We start from the raw sequence: 17,963 nt of genomic DNA, 5'->3' as shown, positions 1-17,963 counted from the left end.
TAAGTTTCAGGGGCGGTGGCTACCCGCCCCACACTGGGACCCACCGAAACCAGGCAGGAAGGGATTAGTGCCAATTAACTGCCTGTTAACAGGTGGTTAACAGGCAGTTTTTAGCCTAATCCCCATTTTGAGGGGTTTCGTGTGGGTTTCCCAACGGCTCCAAACCACGCCAGGTTAGAGCAGGCGGGCCGTCGGGTTGAAGGAGTCGCGATGTCGGCGCTCAGGTGAGTGATGGGTGCATGAGTGTAAAGGTAAGTGTGTTTGGTGTGTCTAAAGTAAAGAACTTTTACTTACCTTTACTTACCTTAACAGCCTTTCTTCCTGTAGCCGTCGGGAGCGCATCACTCAGCCGGAACTGAAAGCTGAACGGCTGCGATCTGTCAAAAGTGACAGCCTTCAGCTTTTAGTGCTGCTGAGATTTCTAAATGAGTCTGCGCAGAAGGACTCATCTTAGAAATCAGACTGTCAGTGTTTGACAGCTTCAAACAGCTGTGAAACACTGATATTTCATCTGTCAAGAAATCTCGACAGATGAAATTTCAGTCTGTGATGTCACCTGTTGCCGGGCGGCCCTTAATTGGCGGGCTCAACAAGGTCAATCAAGGGAAAATTGAGCGGATTGGCCGGACGTCGAAGTAGGCGGGTCAGAAACCCAAAAGGGGAAGTCCCGCCTTCTTCCCGACAGGTTCGACAAAATTGGCCCCTGGGTGAGGATAGGATCAGGTTCAGCACTGATATCCCACAATTGAATAGCCCGTCAACACACACTGTCTAGGCTCACATATGAAGAATGGCCAACTGGGGCACCCGAGGGGCAGCCAGCGTTCATGGAACTGCGCCCCAGTAAAAAGTCAATGCCTTCTGATGAGCAAGAGAGAAATTTGAAAAAAGAAAATCTAATTTCACGGATGATGTAATTGAGTTTCACTCAGTTGTATTTCATTCCACCGTTGCTAACCTCGGCAAACATGGCCTCCTTTTCCTCTTCCAGAACTTGCAGCCGTAACTCCTGTTGCTGCAGTTGCTGCTGCAGGTCACATTTGCCCCGTGATAAGCACCCTTCCTTTTCTTGCATTGCTTTGATTTGTTGCTGGAGCTCCTCTGTATTCTGATCTGCAAGTTTCCTAACAAGATAGAGAGGGAGAGTTACAGACAGGGTGGAATGTCTCCAAGGCCCTGATATTTAGGAGGAGGGTGTGGGGGAGGCCAAAAACAGCCGAAGAACCTGGCAAGGCTAGGGATGCTGAGGTCCTGCCAAATTTAACAGCAGCACCCCATTAACATTTTTTCTTCTGTTTCCCACCTGGCAACTGGCCAAATTGACAGCATGACCAGCTACCGGGCAGGAAAACCAGCGGCAGGGGGCTGCAGCCGGGGATCCTTGGGGACGTTCTGGGCTTGGTGGGGGGGGGGAATGTTCGGCCGTGATCGGGGCTTGGTAAGAGAGGCCATTGGGGCTTGAGGGGGTCAGTGATTGCAATTAATGAGAAAGGCCATGATCAGTAGAGGGGAGGCCGAAGGCTTCCTTGAGGGGCCGAGGGGAGCACTCCTGCTCCTCCTGGCTCTCAAGGAGTGCTAGAAAAGACACTTATCTTGTAGAGCCGGTGTGGTAAACCACTGTTATACCTGTCTGTATGTGTACGTGTATTCCACCAGGTACAGGTCTGGACATGCCTCGGCTGACTCCTCCCACTATTCCAGGTATATAAGTGACTACCTCCCAGTCCCTTAGTATTCTGGACGGGTCGACCACTCGAGACTAGACCTTCATTCTTTAGTTAATAAAAGCCTGGTTGTTACTCGCTTAACCTCAGTCTTTTGAGTAATTGATGGCGCATCAATTTTATTAACTAAATTTTTTATAATGGAGAAGATCCTCACACCAGCATGCCTGGGCCTGGACAGTCGGGAAGCGGACGCTTCCACCAAGTTTGCTCACTGGCTCATGTGCTTCGAGACATTCCTGACTGCCTCCACTGCGGTCGTAACGGATGCGAACAAACTGTCTGTCCTGATCTCCAAGGTGAACCACCGAGTGTACTCAGTCATCCGGGACGCGACCTCGTACACAGCCGCCCTCCAGCTCCTCAAGACCCAGTACACGCGCCCTGTGAACGAAGTTTACGCCAGGCACCTCCTGGGGAGTCGCAAGCAACAACCTGGGGAATCGACTGAGGAATACCTCCAAGCACTGTCCGTGCTTGGCCGGGCCTGTGGGTGTAAGGCGGTAACATCCACTAAGTACACGGAGGAACTGATCCGGGATGCCTTCGTAGCGGGCCACAGGTCCAACTACACCCGACAGCGACCGCTGGAGCAGAGTGACCTCACCCTCGACAAAGCCTCCGAAATCGCACTAACGCTGGACGCAGCCTACCGGGGCATGGATGCCTACTCCTCTGCACCGTGGACGCCGCGGGGAACGACAACCTGGGACACGGTAGGACAGCCCCATAGCGCCGTGCCACCCCAACCACAGCCCAACAACGGCCCAACCACCGCAGCAGTGTCCCAAAGCCAGACAGCAGTATCCCAAGGCCAGAAATGCTACTTCTGTGGCCAGGCCAAACACCCCAGAGCGCGCTGCCCGGCGAAGAATGCGACCTGCTCGGGCTGCGGGAAAAAGGGACACTACGCTAGCGTCTGCAAGGCCAAAGCCACCCCGAACGCCAGCAGCGCCGCGTGTGGGCCGTGCGAGCCGCCATCTTGGGCCCCCAACAGCGCCGCGTGTGGGCCGTGCGGGCCGCCATCTTGGGCCTCCCCAGCCATGTGCGAACCACCGCAGCAGCAGCCATCTTGGACAACTCCAGCCACATGGGAATCATGGACGCCGCCATCTTGGACACCAGCCGGGACGCAGCAGGCCGCCAACCCCCCCCCACCTGATACCCGCAGCGACACACCGACCCCTACGCTGGCCTCTGTTACGCTGGACCAAACAAGACCGCACCAACTAGCTCGGTCCAAAATGGACGTTAAGGTAAAAGGCCATGCAATAAACTGCCTTTTTGACTCCGGGAGCACAGAGAGCTTCATCCACCCCGACACGGTGCGGCGTTGCTCTCTCCCAGTCCTGCCTGCGCACCAGCGGATTTCTATGGCCGCCGAGTCCCAGTCAGCGGACATTGGCGGCTACTGCGTGGTGACACTAGTAGTAGACGGGACTGTGTTCAATAATTTTAAACTCCTGGTCCTGCCCCAACTTTGCGCTGCCGTTCTACTGGGGTTGGATTTCCAGTGCCACCTCAAAAGCGTTACGATGGCGTACGGTGGACCCCTCCCCCCACTCACAGTCTGCAGCCAGCAGCCTCCAAATTGCCCGCCGCGCACCAGATGCAACCTCTCCACACTCAGAGTCCCACCCCCCCCACTGTTTGCTAACCTCACCCCCGACTGTAAGTCCATCGCCACAAAGAGCAGGCGATACAGTGCCGGGTTTTCATCAAAACTGAAGTGGAGCGGCTCCTGAAGGAGGGGATTATTGAGGGCAGCTCCAGCCCCTGGCGAGCCCAGGTTGTGGTCGTTAAGACCGGCGAGAAACAACGCCTGGTCATCGACTACAGCCAAACAATAAACCGCTACACCCTGCTGGACGCCTACCCACTCCCCCGCATAGCTGACATGGTCAACCAGATCGCGCAGTACCGCGTCTTTTCAACCATTGACCTGAAATCAGCGTACCACCAGCTCCCCATCCGCCCAGAAGACTGCCAGTATACTGCTTTTGAGGCAAACGGCCGCCTCTATCACTTCCTTAGGGTTCCCTTTGGCGTTACCAACGGGGTCTCCGTCTTCCAAAGGGAGATGGACCGGATGGTCGATCAAAACGCGCTGCAGGCCACTTTCCCTTACCTAGACAATGTGACCATCTGCGGCCATGACTTGCAGGACCATGACGCAAACCTCGAGAAATTCCTCCGCACCGCCCAACTCCTGAACCTGACATATAACAAGGAGAAGTGCATATTCCGCACAGACCGCCTCGCCATCCTTGGCTGTGTTGTGGAACACGGGGTCATTGGTCCCGACCCGGACCGGATGCGTCCCCTTATGGAACTCCCACTGCCCCACTGCTTAAAAGCTCTCAAGAGGTGCCAAGGGTTTTTTTCCTACTACGCCCAGTGGGTCTCCTACTATGCAGACAAAGCCCATCCGCTGATCAAATCCACCTCTTTTCCCCTGATGGCAGAGGCCCGCTCGGCCTTCCACCGTATCGAGGAGGACATTGCCAAAGCCACCATGCACGCAGTGGACGAATCCATCCCCTTCCAGGTGGAAAGCGATGCGTCCAACTTCGCTCTGGCCGCCACCCTTAATCAGGCGGGGAGACCTGTGGCATTCTTCTCACGAACCCTCCAGGGCCCGGAGACCAGACACTCCGCGGTCGAGAAGGAGGCCCAGGCTATTGTGGAGGCTGTGCGTCATTGGAGGCACTACCTGGCCGGAAAACGATTTACCCTGCTCACTGACCAGCGTTCAGTTGCTTTTATGTTCAACAACAAGCAGAGGGGCAAAATCAAAAATGACAAGATCTTGAGGTGGAGAATCGAACTTTCCACCTACAATTACGAGATCTTGTACCGGCCTGGGAAGCTCAATGAACCCCCAGATGCCCTATCGCGTGGCACCTGCGCCAGCGCGCAGATCGATAGGCTGAGGGCCCTCCACAATGACCTCTGCCACCCGGGGGTCACCAGGTTCTTCCACTTCATCAAGGCCCGCAACCTGCCTTACTCCATTGAGGAGGTCAGGACCATGACCAAGAACTGACAAGTCTGCGCTGAGTGCAAACCGCACTTTTATAGACCAGACAGAGCCCACCTGATAAAAGCCACTCGCCCTTTCGAACGCCTGAGCGTCGATTTAAAAGGGCCTCTCCCCTCCTCCGACCGCAATGTGTACTTCCTCAACATCATTGACGAGTACTCCCGTTTCCCGTTCGCTATCCCCTGCCCGGACATGACCAGTGCCACGGTCATTAAATGTCTGAACAGCCTCTTCACCCTGTTCGGTTTCCCCAGCTATATCCATAGCGACCGGGGCTCATCGTTTATGAGCGACGAACTCCGCCAGTACCTGCTCGCTAGGGGTATAGCCACAAGCAGGACCACCAGTTACAACCCCCGGGGGAACGGACAGGTGGAAAGAGAGAATGCAACAGTTTGGAAGGCCGCCCTACTAGCCCTAAAGTCTAGGGGCCTTCTGACCTCCCGCTGGCAGGAGGTGCTCCCCGATGCGCTCCACTCGATTCGGTCACTGCTCTGCACTGCCACCAATGCCACCCCTCACGAGAAAATGTTTGTCTTCCCAAGGAAGTCCACATCGGGGACAGCGTTACCGCCATGGCTGACGTCCCCAGGGCCGGTACTACTGAGAAGACACGTGAGGACCAATAAAACGGACCCCCTGGTCGAGAGGTTTGACCTCCTCCACGCCAACCCCCAGTACGCTTACATTGTGTACCCGGACGGGCGGGAGGACACAGTCTCCATACGAGACCTCGCACCCTCGGGGACCGCTGTAACCCACTACCCATTACCACCCCCCCCCAGCGACCCGATATCCAACCCCAGCAGCCGGCTCGCCTTGGACCGTCACCCACGAGGACTACACTCCAGTGCCCCAGCCTACACGGGACGCGACGCCGGAAGCTCCACCACCCCTGCCGTCGCCACGTCGATCACAGCGGCAGACAAGACCTCCGGAGAGACTCCAATACACGAACTTGTAAATACACTTCACCCCGCCGGACTCATTTTTAAACAAGGGGTGAATGTGGTAAACCACTGTTATACCTGTCTGTATGTGTATGTGTATTCCACCAGGTACAGGTCTGGACATGCCTCGGCTGACTCCTCCCACTATTCCAGGTATATAAGTGACTACCTCCCAGTCCCTTAGTATTCTGGACGGGTCGACCACTCGAGACTAGACCTTCATTCTTTAGTTAATAAAAGCCTGGTTGTTATTCGCTTAACCTCAGTCTTTTGAGTAATTGATGGCGCATCAGCCGGCAGCTCCCACTTCCCTTTCACTGCCAGGTTTCCCGGCCCTCGCGCAGCAACTGTAAAATTTAAATCGGGCTCCCATTTGCACTGTGGGAGCCCGATATAAATACGTCAATGAAGCGTCCCGCCTCTCCATGACGAGGCACTCGGACGCCTCAAATCCCGCCGCTGTAAAAAATGGCAACAGGCGCATACACGGCGGATTGGTGACTTGTTCCCGCTTTCTTTCATTTTTAAACGCCCGCCTGACCCTCTCCCGCCCATCGTGTGGGTAAATATCAAGGCTTAAAAGTCCAGATGTCAATATGTCTGGGAACTTCTATATGTAATAAGCACGATTAGTGTACAATGTGTAGAGGTTCCATACAATCACCGCACATTAGAGATTACACAGGCTGTACTGTACATCAGGAAATTTTCACTTAAATTATTTGGTATTTATACAGGCAAAGGTACCTGTGAAATTTAATTTTGTGCATTTAAATCTAACCCAATTTAAAGGTGCATTTACTTTTGTTTAAACATCAGCTTCAGGAGACTGAACTACATGCACTGTTGTCCTACTTTTACAGTCCACCTTTAATGACCTGGATAACGCCCTCCACCTTCTGCAACAAGAATAAGTTCAGCTATGCGTGTTTTTCCTTATAACTTAGAGCTTTATGTTCTAGGCCTAGAAATTGGCCTGAGGTGCCCGAGCGGCGCAAAGTTTGCCTGGGCGCTAGAATTTGCGCCGCGATTGCCGCATTAGCAATCGGGGCGCGAATGGGGCGCTGCGCACACCGATGGCGTCATCGGTGGCGGCGCAGCACAAAAGGCTAACACCACCATTAGCGCCCCTGCTGAATATCGTGGGAGGCGCGGCCAGTGGCGCTACAGCCACTGACTGCCTCTTTAGGCGCTAACAGGTGGCGCTACTCACCCAATTTCTCCCCCCTAGAGTCTTATTTTTTTTTAAAAAAGGAATTCCATAATTTTCTCTCTCCTCTCTTGAAAGTGGCAATTCATGGTTTCACTGGCCCTGGTTCCCTCCAAGGTGAGCCTGAACAGCAAGTACAGGAAACTTTGTGTTATCCGGAGGCTAACTGTCCGGAATGCTCGAGCCACCGGCAAAAATCAGGAGCCGTTTTCGTTAGGTTTTTTTTTCTCGTTGCTTTTTTCCTCAACAGTCAAGCTCTGCAAGGTCTGCTGAAGCTGTTGCTAAGCTACAGAGACGCTTGGACTGTTTAGAAGCTGTACAGGGTTTGTTGACAGATATGGAGCTCAAAAGCTTCCGTATCTTTCAACATTAGCGCTGGAGTGTCCGGCAGTTTTGAGGGAACGGCAACAGCTCGGTCCCGTCGGTGCCGGATAGCACAAAGTTTCCTGTATTAGGAAGTTTCAAATATAAACAGAAAACGCTGGAAATACTCAGCAGGTCAGGCAGCATACGTGGAGTGAGAAACAGAGTTAACATTTCAGGTCAATGACTGGTCGTCAGACGAACGAAAGGTCATCGACTTGAAACGTTAACTGATTCTCTCTCCACAGATGCTGCCTGACCTGCAAAGTATATCCAGCATTTTCTGTATTTAGTTCAGATTTCCAGCATCCGCAGTAATTTGCTTTTGTATTAGGAAGTTTCGACCATCACAGCCAAGCCCAATTCTGTCCTGCCCTGATGGCCACACACATGCACCAACAAGAGGTCAGTGGAATGCGATCAGGGGTAAGAGCCATGGGCAATTTTCCCATCGTGAGCCTGGTTATACTGAGGCCACTGTAGCACTGCATCTGCTGTCTTGCCTGAATCCCCCTAATTTAGCCCAAGTCAGGTTTTCAACTTCTAACTCCTGTCCTGTACAATACAGCACCATGTGGTGAATTCACACTCAGCCATTGGGTGGTGGTTGGGGTGGGGGGGGGGCAAAGGGTGGTGGAATAGAAGCAAAATGCAACATTAGCAAGAAGTAGCTTAGAATGATGTGGCAGCTAATTTGTCCAGACATATTGCTGTGTAATACGGTGGTTCAGTTAATAATTCAGAGTTTGATAAGAATGACTGGTTAGATTCAATGTTCCGTGTAAGCTGCGTGGTTGCACAGCTCTCCGGGATCCCACGCAGCCAGCTTTTCAATGCAAAAACCGTGCATGCGCGGTATTTTGAATGGCCCGCTCAGCCCCTTAAAGGGGCCGTGCGGCACCAAAACAAATGACAGGGAACGCTGGTTAGATTAACACCAATGCGTCACCTGCCCTAATAATTTAACTTAGAAGTGGAAAAGTAAGGTAAGTCTATATGCTTGGTCTCATTTTCTTTACACAACCCCCCACTCCCTTTCCTACAACATCATGGGTTTGCCGCCCCTTCAGAGTTTACCTCTGAAGTTGTTCCTCCTGCAGCTGATTCTTGAACTTAACTGCTGCATCCCTGCTTTCCATTAGCTCTGCTTCCAACGTCACCCTCTCCTTGGTTCGAGCCTCCGACAGTCGTAGCTGATGCTGAATGCCGCACAAGTGCTGCTGTAGCTCTGCAGTCTTCAGGCCCAGGTCGCGTTGTGATTGTCCGTGGGAGTAAGGGAGGGAAAAGGGAGAACGACAAAGCATTTTTGATGACTTGTAAACAGCACTTCTCAAATAACCTACTGATCATCATATTGAATGAACAGTCCAGGCAAGCAGATTTGGAAAAGGGACTTGGAATAAACAGATTGTTGGGGGGGGAAGAAACTGCTTAATTTACTAGCTAAAATTCTATGCAAAAGGTGCATAGTGTAGCTCCAGAATCCAGTTATTGTATAAGATTGCAATACAGTAAACTCCTTTTAAGATGGGACAGGCTAAGTTGCGCCTCCACATTAGTTCCAAGTTTGGTTGGATCCGGTTTTTTCCTTAAGTTACCTGACTGAGAAGTATGGGGAAAAACCAAATTGAGCACATTCCTGACTGAAACTCCATTCGGCTACATATTATCTAAAAACAACGAGGATGTACCTCAGCTGATTGAAAATTTTAAAACTACACAAATTAAGACTTCCTTTCGCCACAACTACTTTTAATTGATGACTTTTGTTTGACTGCTGATGGGCATGAGTTAAAGGAAGTTTACTGGAATACCTGAATGCACTAGAGGAAGGAAAGAAGAAAGAAAGGAAAAGAAGCAAAAAAGAAAGATATTTATACCAAACCGCATCACATCTCTCAAAAATATCTCAAAGCACTTCCCATACAATTAATTACTTTGAAGTGCAAATGATTGTTGCTTCATAGGGAAATATGGCGGAGGCAGCGGACCTGAGAGGGAGCGAGAGCGGAGCCTGAGGATATAAAGAGCGCGGCAGAGCGAGGCCTGAGAGCAGACCCGAGAGGGAGCGAGAGCGGCGCCTGAGGATATAAAGAGCGCGGCAGAGCGAGGCCCGAGAGTGGAGGCAGCGGACCTGAAAGGGAGTGAGAGCAGAGCCTGAGGATATAAAGAGCGCGGCAGAGCGAGGTCTGAGAGTGGAGGCAGTGGACCTGAGAGGGAGCGAGAGCGGAGCCTGAGGATATAAAGAGCGCGGCAGAGCGAGGCCCGAGAGCGGAGGCAGCGGACCTGAGAGGGAGCGAGAGCAGAGCCTGAGGATATAAAGAGCACGGCAGAGCGAGGCCCGAGAGCGGAGGCAGCGGGCCTGAGAGGGAGCGAGAGCAGAGCCTGAGGATATAAAGAGCGCGGCAGAGCGAGGCCTGAGAGCAGACCCGAGAGGGAGCGAGAGCGGCGCCTGAGGATATAAAGAGCGCGGCAGAGCGAGGTCTGAGAGTGGAGGCAGTGGACCTGAGAGGGAGCGAGAGCGGAGCCTGAGGATATAAAGAGTGCGGCCGAGCGAGGCCCGAGAGCGGAGGCAGCGGGCCTGAGAGGGAGCGAGAGCGGAGCCTGAGGATATAAAGAGAGCGGAGCCTGAGGATAAAAAGAGCGCGGCACAGCGAGGCCCGAGAGTGGAGGCAGCGGACCTGAGAGGGAGCGAGAGCAGAGCCTGAGGATATAAAGAGCACGGCAGAGCGAGGCCCGAGAGCGGAGGCAGCGGACCCGAGAGGGAGCGAGAGCAGAGCCTGAGGATGTAAAGAGCGCGGCAGAGCGAGGCCTGAGAGCAGACCCGAGAGGGAGCGAGAGCGGCGCCTGAGGATATAAAGAGCGCGGCAGAGCAAGGCCTGAGAGCAGACCCGAGAGGGAGCGAGAGCGGCGCCTGAGGATATAAAGAGTGCGGCAGAGCGAGGCCTGAGAGCAGACCCAGGCCTGAGAGCAGACCCGAGAGGGAGCGAGAGCGGCGCCTGAGGATATAAAGAGCACGGCAGAGCGAGGCCTGAGAGCAGACCCGAGAGGGAGCGAGAGCGGTGCCCGAGGATATAAAGAGCGCGGCAGAGCGAGGCCCGAGAGTGGAGGCAGCGGACCGGAGAGGGAGCGAGAGCGGAGCCTGAGGATGTAAAGAGCGCGGCAGAGCAAGGTCTGAGAGTGGAGGCAGTGGACCTGAGAGGGAGCGAGAGCAGAGCCTGAGGATGTAAAGAGCACGGCAGAGCAAGGCCTGAGAACGGAGGCAGCAGACCCGACAACAAAAACAAGGAATGACGTCACAGGAAAGTGATTGGTTGGTCAGTATTTCTCTCTTTATCTTGGGCATTGGTTTAAATTAAGAACCGGGATTAAAAACTAAAAAGAGGGAGCTGATTGGTGAGTATCTGGTAAGTGTTTTTTCTTAAAGTTTTAAGTTTATTCCAGCTAGGTTAGTAAATAGTCTGTTAATTAGAGGTATGGCAAGGCAGCTCATGCCCGTGGAATGCACATCCTGTGCCATGTGGGAAGTCCTGGACACCTTCCATGGTCTGGACGACCACGTGTGCGGGAAGTGTCGCCAGCTACAGCAGCTCGAGCATGGGGTTACGGAGCTTGAGCGGCGGCTGCAGTCACTGCTGTTCATCCGCGAGGCTGAGAGCTACGTGGATAGCACGTTTTGGGAGGTGGTCACCCCGCAGCTTAAGAGTTTGCAGGCAGAGAGGGAATAGGTGACCGTCAGACAGAAGAGGACCAGGCAGGTAGTGCAGGAGTCCCCTGAGCCCATCTTGCTCACCAACCAGTATTCGGTGCTGAGTACTGGTGAGGGCGATGGTTCCTCTGGGGAGTGCAGCCAGAGCCAAGTCCACAGCACCATGGAAGGCTCAGCTGCACAGGCGGGGGGGGGAAGAGGAGAGGGAGAGCAATAGTGATAGGGGATTCAATAGTTAGGGGAGCAGACAGGTGTTCCTGTGGTCGCAGACGTGACTTCAGGATGGTATGTTGCCTCCCTGGTTCCAGGGTCAAGGATGTCACTGAACGGCTGCAGGGCATTCTGAGGGGGGGAGGGTGAACAGCCAGAGGTCGTGGTCCATATCGGTACTAACGACATAGGTAGGAAGAGGGATGAGGTCCTGCAGGCAGAGTTTAGGGAGCTAGGAAAGAGGTTAAAAAGCAGGACCCCAAAGGCAGTAATCTCCGGATTACTACCAGTGCCACGTGCTAGTGAGTACAGAAATAGGAAGATAGAGCAGATGAATGCGTGGCTGGAGAGATGGTGTAAGAGGGTGGGCTTTAGATACCTGAGGAATTGGAGCCGTTTCTGGGGGAGGTGGGATATCTACAAGCCAGATGGGTTGCACCTCAACAGGAACGGGACCAATATCGTCGCGGGAGGGTTTGCTAGTGCTGTTGGGGAGGGTCTAAACTAGCTTGGCAGGGGGATGGGAACCTAAGTATAGAGTCAATAGGGAGGGAAGAAAAACTGTAATTGGAAAACAAAAACGTAGAAAGTAAATTGGAAGGACAGAGGAATCAAGGGCTAGATAGTAGTCAACAAGGAGGTTTGCCTGTACTAAATGGTATTTACTTCAATGCAAGGAGTATAGCGAACAAGGCAGATGAGCTGAGGGCACGGGTAGATACTTGGGACTATGATATTATAGCTATTACAGAGACGTGGCTGAAAGAGGGGCAGGTATGGCAGCTCAACATTCCTGGTTACAGGATTTTCAGACCGGATAGAGAGGGAGGTAAATAGGGAGGGAGGGTCGTGGTATTGATTAAAGAAACTATTACAGCTGTGAGGAGGGATGATAAGTTGGAGGGATCATCAAACGAGGCCATATGGGTCGAATTAAAAAACAAAAAAGGGGCGATCACACTGCTGGGAGTGTACTACAGACCCCCAAACAGTGAGAGGGAGATAGAAGAACAAATATGTAGACAAATTTCTGAGAAGTGCAAAAACTATAGCGCAGTAATAGTAGGGGATTTCAACTACCCCAATATTAACTGGGATAAAATTAGTGTGAAGGGTATAGAGGGTGCGGAATTCCTAAAATGCATCCAGGAGAACTTTTTTAGCCAGTATGTAGCAAGCCCAACAAGGAAGGGGGCGGTTCTGGACTTAGTTTTAGGGAATGAAGCTGGGCAGGTAGAAGGTGTATCAGTGGGGGAGCATGTTGGTGCTAATGACCATAATTCAGTTAGATTTAAGGTAGTTATGGAAAAGGACAAGGATAGACCAGGAATAAAAATTCTAAATTGGGGAAAAGCAAATTTTGCTAAGCTCAGAGGGGATTTAGCCATAGTGGACTGGAAACAGCTACTTGAAGGTAAATCAGTGTCAACGCAGTGGGAGGCATTCAAGGAGGAGATCTGGAGGGTTCAGACCAAATATGTGCCCTTAAAGAAAAAAGGTGGGACTAACAAATCTAGAGCCCGCTGGATGTCTAGAGACATACAGGGCAGGAAAAAGAAAAAAAGGGAGGTGTATGACAGATACCGAGGGCTAAATACTCCAGAATCTTTAGAGGAGTACAGAAAGTGCAGGGGTGCAATTAAAAAGGATATTAGGAAAGCAAAGAGAGAGCATGAAAAATTCTTAGCAAGTAAAATCCAAAGATGTTTTATAAATATATTAAGAGTAAGAGGATAACTAAAGAAAGGGTAGGGCCTATTAGAGATCATGAGGGTAATCTGTGTGTGGAGGCGGGAGACGAAGGGTTCTTAATGAATACGTTGCGTCTGTTTTCACAAAGGAGAGGGGCGAAGCAGGCATTGCTATCGGGGAGGAGGAGTGTGAAATATTAGATGAAATAAACATAGTGAGAGAAGAAGTATTAAGGGGTTTAACAGCTTTAAAAGTGGATCAATTCCCAGGCCCAGATGAAATGCATCCCAGGCTGTTAAGTGAAGCAAAAGAGCAAAGGTTCTGACCATCATTTTTCAATCCTCTCTGGCTTCAGGTGTGGTGCCGGAGGACTGCTAATGTGGTGCCCTTGTTTAAAAGGGAGAAAAGGATAGACCGAGTAATTACAGGCCAGTCAGCCTAACCTCGGTGGTGGGAAAATTATTGGAAAGAATTCTGAAGGACAGGATAAATCTTCATTTAGAAAGACACGGATTAATCAAGGATAGTCAGCACGGATTTGTTAAGGGAAGGTTGTGTCTGACAAACTTGATTGAATTTTTTGAGGAGGTAACAAGGAGGGTAGATAAGGGTAGTGTGTTTGATGTAGTTTATATGGACTTTAGCAAGGCTTTTGATAAGGTTCCACATGGCAGACTGGTCACGAAGTTAAAAGCCCATGGGATCCAGGGCAAAGTGTCAAGTTGGATTCAAAACTGTCCCGGATACAGGAAGCAGAGGGTAATGGTTGATGGATGTTTTTGTGACTGGAAGGCTGTTTCCAGTGGGGTGCCGCAGGGCTCAGTAATAGGTCCCTTGCTTTTTGTGGTATATATCAATGATGATCTAGACTTTAATATAGGGGGTATGATTAAGAAGTTTGCAGATGATACTAAAATCGGCTGTGTGGTTGATACTGAAGAAGGAAGCTGTAGACTGCAGGAAGATATAAATAAATTAGTCAGGTGGGCAGAACAGTGGCAAATGGAATTCAATCCGGAGAAGTTTGGGGAGGGCTAACAAGGAAAGGGAATACACATTAAATGGTAGGACACGGAGTAGTGTAGAGGAACAAAGGGACCGTGAAGTGCATGTCCACAGATCCCTGAAGGTAGCAGGCCAAGTAGATAAGGTGGTTAAGAAGGCATACAGAATACTTGCCTTTATTAGCCGTGGCATAGAATACAAGAGCAGGGGGTTATGCTTCAACTGTATAAAACACGAGTTAGGCCTCAACTAGAGTACTGCGTGCAGTCTGGTCACCACATTACAGGAAAGGTGTGATTGCACTAGAGAGGGTGCAGAGGAGATTTACAAGGATGTTGCCGGGAGTAGAGAATCTTAGTTATGAGGAAAGACTGGATAGGCTGGGTCTGTTTTCCTTGGAACAGAGGAGGCTGAGGGGAGACCTTAGAAGTGTATAAAATTATGAGGGGCAAAGATAAAGTGGATAGAAAGAACCTATTTCCCTTAGCAGGGGGGGTCAAAAACCAGGGGGCACAGATTTAAAGCAATTGGTGGAAGGTTTAGAGGGGATTTGAGGGGAAATTTCTTCACCCAGAGGGTTGTGGGGGTCTGGAACTCACTGCCTGAAAGGGTGGTAGAGGCAGGAACCCTAACCACATTTAAAAAGTACTTGGATGTGCACTTGGGATGCTCTAACCTGCAGGGCTACGGACCAAGAGCTGGGAAGTGGGATTAGGCTGGATAGCTCTTTGTTGGCTGGCGCGGACACGATGGGCCGAAATGGCCTCCTTCCGTGCTGTAACTTTCTATGATCAACATTCCAGAAACAGCAACAAGGGGAATGATCTGTGAGTTGAGTAAGGAATGTTGGTCAGGACACTGGGTTAACTTAGTGCTCTTCTTCAAATGGTGCCATGGGAGCCTTAAGGTCCACCTGGAACATCAAAACAGGTGGATGGGACCTCGGTTTAACATCTTAACTGAAGAATAACACCTTCAACAATGCAGTATTCCCTCAGTATCACACTGGAGTGTCAGCCTAGATAAACTGGTTAGCTTCACGGTATGAACACGTGTCATTTGGAAGTCTAGGCAGAAAAATGTACTGGGAGGGATAATGCCAATATTTACTATCTGTAAACAGCTTTGAGTTTTTCTTTGAGAGAAATGTAATGATGAATAGCAGAAGCACAATTCTCTACTTCAAATCAAGCAGATTCCAATTTCAGTTCAAATCACTTCCCATCAATCCCATCCGCAGAATTCTGCTTTCATTTTACCATCTAAGGAAATGATTTACATTGCTAATAATCAATTAAGTAAGTCAGTGTTCATAGGGAAACATTTCTGTAATTTCAGTTGTGGTCTTTCTTTTTTTAAAAAGGTATCGGAGAATCATTGTTCATTCTGAAATGGTGACCGTGTACCACATTACATGACATTATCTGCAGCTTTTAACAACCTCCACCTCCGCCGCGCTGCACCCCACCGCCACCAAATCATCTATCTACTCTCCTGAAGGCTGTGAATTATACAGGGGTACAGTTCTACTGGTACTGCCAGTTCTCTCCTAATTTGACCAATGTGTGAACATGGACAGTGGAGTGTTGGCAGGCAATTCTACTGAGGTGGGAGGCAGATAGACATCAGACAAGCTTGGTCTGTATCAAATACACACGTATGTGTGGGGTTACTACAACATCTCGTGGTAACTCGGAATCAATGGCTAGCCATAACCACTTTGGTGTTCTCGGTCACCTCCCTTATTTTTTATCCTAATTCCAGCTCAGAGCTCACTGGCCCCAACCCCACACCCCGCCCTCCAATCCTTTGGACGCTTTACTATGTTGAAGGCACTAAGTGCATAGTGTTGTTGGTTCAGGTTTAAGAGGTAGGGGGGAAAAATTTGGTTGCTTTGCGCCTCCCGTTAGCGCCCTAAGAGGGCACTAATGGGGCGCAAAGCAACTGGTGCCCGGGTGCAGCGATGTTTGCGCCGCTTGCGAAATTGACCAGACATTTTTGCGGCAGCGCCAAACACGATCGCCACGATCTCCTGCGCCTGCAGATCGTGACATCAGTTGAGCGTGCAACGCTCTGGTAGCACCCCGGACCGGATATTGAGTGGCGCCCCCTACCGCTAGCAACGAGAGGTTGAGGGGAGTGTTTTGCAGTCGGGAAGGGACTGGGGGAGCGCTATTTAAAGGTGACCGCTTCCTGCCTTTTTTTGTCGGCAACATTTTTGCACCACGCATTCTGAGAGAGAGAGAGAGAGACTTCTGGAGAGATTCAACGCTGTGTGAAGGAGTTTTGGGTACTGAGCAGCACTTTGCAGGTTCATTTTGATTTGACCTTCCTTGCATCAATTTAGAAGAGACTATGGGGGCTGCACTCTGAGCTCTTTCCCTGGGTCTCTCCATTGTTCTTTCCAGCAGAATTGATGTACAGGTCTCTCCAGACAGAGATTCAAGGCTGCAATGAACAGGGTGTGGATGGAGAGCAAGATCGACCCTCCCCTTTAAGAACTGGCCGGCGCCAGTGTGTCTGTGTTCCATTGCTGACTAACATCACATGAGCTTCGCCATCGCTCTGAGGTAGCGCCTCGCTCCTCATCAATCACCTCCAGGGGCGATAGAAGCCAAGTTTGCAGTCAGAGGCGATAATTAGCGCCAGGCGCTAAACTTTGCGCCCCGCCGATAATTGCGCCCCAAACGGGGCGATACTGAATTTCTCCCCCTATGACTTTTTGCAGAGCCCAAGGGAGTGATCACAAGAGACGGCCCAGGAGTGAACAACCTTCTTTTGACACGTTCATGTTTAAGGATTAAACTTCAACAGAACATACTAAAAAATCCCTCAACAGTAAACTCTGCATCATCTCTTACCCTTTTCTCTGCACTTTTAGTTCTGTTTTTCTCTGCTACGAGTTCATCTTGCACACTCTTTAACTGTTTGCCGAGGTGGAAGGTCTTGCCAGCGTCCAATTCCAGTTCTTTCAACCTCTGCAGCTTAATTTCATATTCTGTTTTCAATATTAAGTTATGTTTATCCAGTTCAGACAGCCTGCACTGCACTGTTTTGAACTCCAAATTCACCTGTGAATATAGAATTATAGAAATTTAAGCACATAATTTTGGCTCCTTGCTAACTCCACACCAGAGCTATCTACACTTTCCATTTTAATATTTTTTTCTTCAAATGATTATTTAACTCTCTCTTAAATGATGCAATTCAATCAACTTCAATACCCATGTGGCAATCTATTCCATATTCTAATAACCTTTGCATGAAACCATTTCTTCTAACCTTTCCCTTCATGTTTCCAGTACATAATCTTTCAAACCTTTCCATAATTTTGAACATTTCTATTAAATCTCCCCTTAACGTTCTCTGCCCTAGTAAGTGCAGCTAAGGTGTCTCATCATAAGTACATCATTTCATCCCTGGTATGATCCTCATAACTGGACAACACATGGGACTAAGGGTAGCAAAATACTGCAGATGTTGGAAATCCGAAATAACAACAGAAAATGCTGGAAAAACTCAGCAGGTCAGGCAACATCCGTGGAGAGAAATTTGAGTTGACGTTTCGGGTCGAACCCTTCTTCAAAACTGGAAGGAAAAGAAACTGGATCGAAGGCAGGGCTGCGATCGGACAAAAGAATAAAAGAAACAAAAGAAGTAAAAGAGATTAGAAGCTAGACGAGATGGTAATAGGCTGAGATTAGGTGTAAAGTGTACTGGCAGGGCAAAAGATAGCTGCCAGGTGTGAGAGAGAAACAAAAGGAAAGGGGGGGGGGGGGGAAAGGAGTGGAACAATTACAAGAGAAAATGAAATGGGGGCTGAGCTTATGATCTGAAATTGTTGAACTCGATATTGAGTCCGGAAGGCTGCAGAGTGCCTAATCGGAAGATGAGGTGCTGTTCCTCGAGTTTACGTTGAGCTTCCGTGGAACAATACAAGAGGCCAAGGACGGTGAGGTCCGAGTGGGAATGGAGCGGTGAATTAAAATGACAGGCGACCGGAAGCTCGGGGTCACCCTTACGGACTGAACGGAGGTGTTCCGCAAAGCGGTCACCC

At 50.4% G+C, this 17,963-nt stretch overlaps 1 protein-coding gene across 4 annotated transcripts in view; it reads right to left on the bottom strand.

Annotated features, from left to right (window-relative positions):
- Positions 1-17,963, bottom strand: part of ccdc30 (coiled-coil domain containing 30) — a 203,826-nt gene that overhangs the window by 50,305 nt on the left and 135,558 nt on the right. For all 4 annotated transcript variants that reach the window (XM_085966952.1, XM_085966949.1, XM_085966950.1 and 1 more), the window contains 3 exons: positions 16,768-16,977; positions 8,368-8,525; positions 959-1,124 (listed from right to left, as the gene is read on the bottom strand). In XM_085966952.1, the coding sequence (XP_085823078.1) occupies positions 959-1,124; positions 8,368-8,525; positions 16,768-16,977 (534 nt within the window). The remainder of the gene's footprint in view (positions 1-958; positions 1,125-8,367; positions 8,526-16,767; positions 16,978-17,963) is intronic.

The sequence above is a fragment of the Somniosus microcephalus genome, chromosome 25 (assembly GCF_052327205.1).
Source record: "Somniosus microcephalus isolate GS21.2 chromosome 25, FLI_Smic_1.0, whole genome shotgun sequence".
Lineage (NCBI taxonomy): Eukaryota > Metazoa > Chordata > Chondrichthyes > Squaliformes > Somniosidae > Somniosus > Somniosus microcephalus.
This window is presented reverse-complemented; position numbering and strand designations above follow the sequence as displayed.